Genomic DNA, 8,318 nt, shown 5'->3' on the forward strand with positions numbered 1-8,318 from the left:
TTAAGTGGGTGTGCCAACCAGGAAGCCCAAAGATAACAAGGGGTAAAACTGGACTCCCCAGTGGATGATGACAAGCATGTACAGCCTCAGTGACTCAGAGTGATGGGCATTTGTACAGAGGAGGAGGCTGGCGCAGTCTTGGAGGCTGAACAGTAATCCTGAGTGGCTCTAGGATGAGGTATTTAATCACCTCAACGTGGAGTCTTTCTTACTGAGTAAATACTTGGCAGCCTCGGCATCCGCTTGAAAAACAAAGAGGAAAGTAAACTGTCACCATGAGGGCCAGTGGAGGTGTTTGTTCTTGCTAATCCTGACCTTCCTTTAGGGCTTCACTTTGGCCTGTCACTCCCATGCCCCATAGCAGAGCATGGCTGCAGGAGCCAGCATCATTTCATACTTATTTTCTGTGCACAGGAGCTCAATCATTAATTGCTAGAAACGGGAATGAAAATAAAGCATGCCCCATTGTTAGAGTTATTTGATTCACAAACCAGACAGCCGTCCTCAGCTAGGTAAATACTTGGGGGTGCAATGGTAAAGGGACTTAAAGGGAACACCCATCTTTAGCAAGTGGTGTTAAAAAGCCATTTACTGGGGCCCCCATTCTGCATGATCTGAACTCCTGTACCCACAAACTGATGTTCCCATGTTATACGTCTTCTGATGTAATATTACACTCCACAACAGTGGGTTTGTCCTGCTCCCATCTCAGACCCTCCATGACAGCTTTGTATCTGTCCATTATCTCTCTAAGCTTGTATCCACAGTCCTGAAAAGTTGCAAACTTTATTCATTAGTTTCAGTTCAGTGGCTAATATATGAAAACTCAGAGGGACACCAGATTAGAGGATCATGGTGGCGCTTTGCATATTTCCTGTAGTGGCTATCAACAAAAGCAGATTGCCCTCAAAATTCATTCCAGCTCTCAGAATCTAAGCTATCCCTTTAAATGTAGTTCCCTCTGCTCTAACCTACTTAAGTATTATTGGTTATTTTTGTATAATTCTCTTGGGGGCGCAGTGCTAAGAGTGGGGACAATGAGATTATGAATGAGAAGATGGAAATGACCAAAGGCATTTGAAGAAATGACCAGTTCTTCTAGCCTGTGGTGCTTCCAGGCCGAACACAGAATAGTGAGCAACTCGGGCCAGATACAAGAGCACTCCTGTTCTTCCCTGCTCTAAACCTTGCCAAACATGCCTGACTTCCACCACTTTTCTCATCGCTGTGACTAAGCGCCCGGCAAGAACAAGAAGAAAGGATTTGGGTTGATTCGTGATTTTAGAGCATTGGGTCTATTGTCACTTAGGCCTTGCACTTGGGCAGAACATACACATGGGAGCCTTTGGAGGAGGAGGCTGTTCATGTCATAGCAGTCAAGAAGCAGGGCGCAAAGAAGAGAATGGGAATCAGATATAGCCTTGTACAGCATGCCCTCAGAGATCTACTTCCTCCAAATATGTCTTATTTCCTATTGTTTCCAGAAAATTACCCACAGCTGGGAGTCAAACAGGCATCACAGAAACCAGTAGACAGTATTTCACAAAGTGGTAAACTGTTGCATTTTTTCCTTGCTGCAACCTTTAACTCTCAGTTTTATTCCTCTTTTACACCCTCAGCCTTCAGGGCTGAGGATTGAGTCTACAGCCTTGTGCATACAGGCAAGCATTCTCTCTACCCCCCGATTTATATTCCCAGCCCATTCACTTCTATTTTTAAGTGCAGGCAGAAAGAGAGGGCATAATGAAAGCTGCTGAATGCTGACAAAACTCCTGCTGGTGCGACAAGTTCACACTCCAGCTGTGGCTAGTCAGGCCTGTGCCTCTCTCACACCCAGACAGCCCCTTCCCTGTGGCTGTCTCTGTCTTGGAAACTCTGGCTATGAAATGAGACCTTTTTTTCCTGGTCAGATGAAAGACCATCCCTGTCAAGCCGCGATGGCTTTGCGGGTGGCGGTTATCTATCTGATCTGCTGGCAGAAGTCTTGGGAAGATGGCAAGTGTTTGGAGTTCTGGGACATGTAAGCTGTCAGGATCTTAGCATTGTCTCAGATGAGAGATTGCTGCTGATGAAAAGGAAAAGTAATGATTAGTAGTTGTGTTCAAAAAGCAACCATGGTGGCCTGGGACAGTCTTCTAGACAGCTAGGCGACGAATTCCCTCGCTTCGATGGACACGCAGGAGGATGGGAGAATGTCTCGCTGGGTAAAGCACCTCCCAGAATCCACAGAGAGCAAACGTCTGTAATCCCAGCCCTCCAATCATGAGACGTCAGGGAAAGGCAGCAGAACCTCTGGAAGCTCACAGGTTAGCTTGCCGTACATAGCATAGCGGCAAACCACAAGAGACACAGTCTCAAACACAGTGAAAGACAAGGGGCACCAGCCGAGGTTGACCTCTGACCTTCACATGTACACCACGGCACATGAGTATTTCCCACACACAACAAATGGAGCAGATATTTTTGTGTTATATGTCTGTTGGGGGTTGTTTAACAATGAAATTGCTTGTTCAAGAAATTCCCCTTTTGGCGTACATATGCATTAGCTTGTCCCCCAACCAGCATCTTGATTTTGTACAGAGAAACAACTCAGTGGAGGTCTTCAGGTGTCTTGCCAGGTCTTTTTTCCCCCCCTCAGCTTTCTAGTTCTTGTCTACTTCTTTTCTAGTTCTCAACTTTCTGAGTCACAACTTGACTCATGCCTTTCTTGAAATTCTAGGTTGAAGGCTGGCCTTCTAGAATGACAGCAATAAGAAATGAGTATGATGGATATTGGGCTCAGATAAGGATATGAGAACAGGGTCCTTGTGATGGTGTTAGTACTGTTAAGTGGCTGGAGAGATGGCACACTGGTTAAGAGAACTGGATGCTCTTCCAGAAGACCAGGGTTCAATTCCCACCACCCATATGGCAGCTCACAATGATCCAGAGCCACAGTCCCAGGGGATGATACCCTCTCTTTGACGCTATGGACACTGCATGCACATGGTACATAGACATGCATGCAAGTGAAACATCCATACACACAAAGTAAAAAAAAAAAAAATGAAATAAAATAGATGCTTTCTGGATGTGGTTACAGACACCTGTAATCCTAGTGCTTCGGAGACAGAGGCAGTAGGATTGCAAGTTTGAGTCTAGCCTGAGCTACATAGGACTCTGTGTCAAAGACAAGGAGGAGGAAGAGTACTATTGAACTTTCAGTCTCTCACCCTGCCATAGGGACAAGAAGGAGGCTGTCCACAAGCCAAAAAGGCTTCCTCAGAGCCCAGCCATCCTGACCTGGGATGTCCCATCTCTGGAACCATGAGAAACAATGCTCATTCCCGAGACAACCAGTGTGTGATACTTTGTTGACGCATCTGAACCCATGTGTCTCTCCATCTCTCTCTTTCCACTTTCTCTGCTTTCCTCTTTCAGAGCAAGTATATAGGTGTCCTATCTAACGTCACGTAGGCAAGGCCTCCAGTTGCTGTACTTTGCCCCTTTATCATTAGAAGTGGATCACCAAGGTATTTCTCTATAAGACTGCATAGCCCAGTTCTCTTCAGACTATAGAAATCTTTCACCATATCTACTTCCATTTATCATAGAAAGAAAGGAGGCATGGGAGAAGGAGAAAGGAAAAGAGAGAGAGAGAGAGATAAACCAGGTGCCTTCTGCAATAGCACTGCACCCTGGTTTTTCATTTCACACATCAGTTAAAGACAAGTTGGGGAGAGAAAAAATTGTCGGCGGGATCAAGGTGATCCTTCTGGTATGAGCAGCTGAACACACCCAAGGGTAGGAGCTCCGGAGACGTCTCCCTCCACTCCTGGGCTGCCAAGTGGGGTCCCCCTCCCACAGCATGGTGCTGTTCTCCTCAGCCTCTGTCCACTATTTCACCTTGCTGCATGTTTTTCATCTCATTCTGTCCACTACTGTTGAAACTTACTTCAGCCCATGAGTAACCATGCCAAGCCAGCATAGTCAGGCCTCCACCCTCAGGGGACACAGAAAAAAATTATCTGTTGAGAGTGATCAATCCTACTCCCCCCCAAAATACCTGTGAGGGCTGAGAAACTATGTAGAATCTACAAATAAAATAGCCACCTAAGTCTCAGAAACTGCCCCTGCAGGAAATGCCTGCCTGACATTACCCAGCAGGAATATAAGAGCTTCACAAACTCAAGCCTTGTGCTTTAAACTTCCCAAGCTACATTTTTAAACCAAAAACACACAGATGAAACAAATTTCAATATCATGCTTTATCTGATGCAAGATAGCCAAAATATTCCTACTTTAATAATAATAAAAATTAATGAGGTAGTTCACATTTTTTCGAGCTGAGTTTTAAAAAATTGATACCTATTTTACATTCATAGCACATCTCAAGTCAGAATAGCCACACCAATTTGCTTATTGGCCATGTGTGGTTACTGTTAGCTGACAGCAGAGCTCTGGCTAGCTGTAAAAGCTGGCCCTGGTATGTCACCAGCTAAGAAAAGCCCCTGCTGTTTGGAGAGCGTTTCCTGGGCTTGAGGGCATATGCCTGCTATAGGAACAATGAAACAATGAACCTAAATCATTCTTTAAACTATTTTTTTTACTGTTCTTTAACATATATATATATATATATATATATATATATATATATATATATATATAATTTTTTAGTGTGTTTGTGTGTCTGTCTGCCTGCCAATCTGTCTGTCTGTGAATCTGTGTGTGCCAGCGTCCGTGGATGCCAGAAGAAAGTGTCAGCGTTTATAAGATCCCCTAGGAGCGGGAAGATTTTTAGCAGATGAGCAGTATAAGCCCTACACCACTGTGTGTCTCCTCAGCTCCGTTTGTCGCTCTTCAGCTTAAGAGAGTTCAACAAATCACCACGCCCTTCAGTGCCCTCGTTAGGATTCCACACAAGGAGAGCTAACATTTCTCAGACATCCTCAAAATTTGCTGATTTCCAATAATAATTTCTACAATCAGAGAATGGCTTGGTGTCTCCTTATCACTTTTGTGACCCACTGGGTGCTGCTCAAGCATCCACCCAAGATCCTTCAGGAAGGTGCTGATGGCTACTAACTTCTATTCACTAATGAATTTAGGTGATTCTTTACCTGGACACATATACACACAGAGAGAAAGAGAGAGAGCATGGATGAATAGCAGGTACAGGTTTACAGCAGGTGTAGGTGTAGGTGTGTGTGTGTGTGTGTATGTGTGTGTGTGTGTGTGTGTAGTAAGCGCCTCACTCTATCACTCTATAGCCCTGGCTGTCCTAGAACTCATGGCAATTCTCCTGTCTTAGCCCCCTGAGTGCTAGAAATACAGGTCTAAGTAATCCCTTCTGGCTTGTATAGAAAGCCTGTTTATCCATGGCTGGCAATAGTATATCAAATTGGTCCTGAGGTTTGTCTTCACTGGGAATGGAGAAAACAGTGGACTTTCGGTTATATTATATTAACCATTAAGGCCATGTATCAGGATGCTCTTGGCTCCATTATGCCTAAACTAATCCCTTGACAACCCTTAATACTTACAACTAAGTCTGTTTTTTTTTTAAGATTTATTTATTTATTATGTATACAGAGTTCTGCCTGCATGTACACCTGCACGACCGAATAGGAAAGCAGATCTCATCATAGATGGTTGTGAGCCACCATGTGGTTGACTGGGAATTGAACTCAGGACCTTTGGAAGAGCAGTCAGTGCTCTTAACCTGTGAGCCATCTCTCTAGCACCACTAAGTCTGCTTTTTACATAACTCGGAGAAGTTTGATGCTGAAAACTCCAGAAGTGGTAAAGGATGGCACTTCCGAAGCCTGACAATATGGAGTTCACTCGTCAGAAGCCCCATGTTTGGCTGAGTCATGAGATTCATTTCCTGGGACTCTTTCACCTCATTGTTGGACCCACCTTTTCCTCCTTCAGTTCTTCATCCTCAGCTCAGAGATTCACCAATGACCACAATACTGGATAAACTGATGTCCTAGAGTACGTTCAGTTTTATTTTAAAATGCTGACTGCTCTTCAGACCTTAAAGAACTGAACCTCTATAATGGATCCCTTCCAAGCAACTCCCTGGCTGGGCTCAAATTATACTCCTGGCAACTCTGAAGCGTGGTCTGGGAAATTAGTCTTTACATATCACCATATCCCCCAAAAGGAGCAATGGCAAGTTTTGCTGTTGTTTTTCAGGCACACAAAAACCTAATTTGAAGCACCGTTTTCTTTATTGAAGCTCTTGTGAATGATTCTTTTGGGGGAGGAAAAAGATAAAACCTGGGATGGCTGGCTTTGTATTTTCAAGGTTGGCTCATTCCCACGATTAATTGAAAGTTAAATTGCATTTCTAAAAAAAAATAACAATAATAATAATAATAATAATAATAATAATAAATAAAATAAAGAGTTGGCAAGGACTGACTCTTCTCCCTCTCCAGAGGCTTCCACATTCTTCCAGGAGCACCCTGAATCTTTCCCCTTATGGGATCTAGAGTCTGTTTTCAGTGTGTCTAGCCAGATGATGCAACATCTGGGCTGTCTCTCTCGAGAACGTGAGAAATGAAGCATTTTCGTCTTCTCTCTCTGAGTTCGGAGAACTCCAATGGAAAATGACTTTTCTCCTTTGTTGTTTGTTTCTGCTTTAGCGTCCAACTCAGTGGAAGTGCTCTGTGGCGGTCTCCCACCTGTGGAAGCGTGTGACAGAAAGATTAGCCTGATCATGGAGCTGTCCACCCAGCTCTCCCTTCAGTCTGAGAAGATCACTCAGCTTGAAGAAGTCTTAGAGGAAAAGGAAAGGAAGATTGAGGAGCTGGAAGCTGAGCTCAGTTCCCAGCTTCCCCCAAAGGAAGAGAGCTGTGAAGAAGATTTACAAGACCCCCCCGTCGTATGTAACGATGATAAGAGCGTTCTCGTGGCCTCTGATGAGTTGTAGATTTCCCGTGTGACAATAATTAAAGTTTAGTAAGTGTCAGCGAGATGGAGTCCAAAACCCAAATAATCTGTCAGATTCAAGTTTACAGGTCTGAGGATCACCTACTGTACTCATGGCAGAAGAAAACCATAGAAACGGGAGCATTTGGAAGCAGACCCCGAAAGCATCTCCCACTCAGCAGTCACCCAGCAGTAGAGCAGTCAAGTAGCCAAACAGCAGTAGAATGCTGTGTCTTTAGACATTCCCCGTTAATAGTGGGGGAGGGAAGAGCTGGTGAAAAGACTTGGTAGCATCCTCTTACTAGAAGTTTGTTACGCTGTAAAGGAACCATACTAAGTATCCCTTTGTGTGACATTGTTGGGGAAATGAAAGCTGTGTTGGAGCACCAGCTTCCAGTTGGGGAAGCTTAGAGCAAAATCATTGCCTTGCCAAGAGGGTAAATAGCCATGAGGTCTATCCTTTCATGTACTCTAAAGTTTATTTCTTTATGGCATGAATTTTATGAGCATTAGCAAGGGTAGAAACAAAACAATGCTGAAGCAATTCTAAAAAAAAAAAAAATGAATCAGAGCTGTGGTCCTTTGGGAAAAGTTTCTGAACAGTGTCTCTCTGGGAAAACACACAACACTGATTCCCTCCCCCTGCCTTAGGAGAAAGACTTAAGACAAAACACACATTCTTTCTCTCCTCTCTCTCTCTCTCTCTCTCTCTCTTTCTCTCTTTCTCTCTCTCCTATTAGGATGACCATATAGCAGTGAGCACTATAAAATAATAGCAGAGAAAATGGAAGCATCGCCAAAGGGAAGCCAGCTGTAACTAATGGACTGTGAACGCTCCTCTCCCTCCCTTCCCACTTAAATGATCCATCCTTACCCAAAGGGCACTGATGAACTGAACTCTCATAGTCCGTCAACCCTCATGACAAGCAAGCTGGCTGACTTGTAATCGTGGCTGTATTGCTACAATTCAATGCAGTATATCCAGTTCAACAAATAGGAATTGGAATGCTATCTTCCAAACACAGTTAGGTGTCAGAAACACAGCACACCTAAGAATCAGCTTTTATAAGCAAGGAGTTCATAGACATAAAGGAACCTCTTTAAATATGGTGATTTAAAAAACAGAAAGTGGCAAAAATGAGTGGGCCCAAGGTTGGGGAGCCTGCCTGCCTGCCTACCTGTCTTAAAGGAGCTCCTCAGATTTGCTGAGGCATTTGGTGTGAATCTGTAGCCCTGGCATCCAGTGTTTTAAGGAGCCATAGATTTCCTGGTGAACATTGTTGGGATCAGTAAGCAGGCATTTCTATGGCCAGCTCTAAGGGACCTGATAGACCGGTTATCAGGCATTTGTAAAGACACCCTGATCACCTGGAATTACCTTGAAAGGACCCTGCCATTTA

The 8,318-nt window shown here is 44.1% G+C and overlaps 1 protein-coding gene across 1 annotated transcript in view; it reads left to right on the top strand.

The window, feature by feature from the left end:
• Ccdc192 (coiled-coil domain containing 192) overlaps positions 1-6,919 on the top strand; it is a 198,524-nt gene extending 191,605 nt beyond the window's left edge. Inside the window, exon 7 of the mRNA XM_055622832.1 lies at positions 6,633-6,919. Coding sequence (XP_055478807.1) covers positions 6,633-6,919 — 287 coding nt within the window. The remainder of the gene's footprint in view (positions 1-6,632) is intronic.
• The last annotated feature ends 1,399 nt before the right edge of the window (positions 6,920-8,318 follow it).

This window comes from Psammomys obesus, unplaced genomic scaffold, assembly GCF_907164565.1.
Source record: "Psammomys obesus unplaced genomic scaffold, mPsaObe1.curated_primary_1811, whole genome shotgun sequence".
In the NCBI taxonomy this organism is placed as follows: Eukaryota; Metazoa; Chordata; class Mammalia; order Rodentia; family Muridae; genus Psammomys; species Psammomys obesus.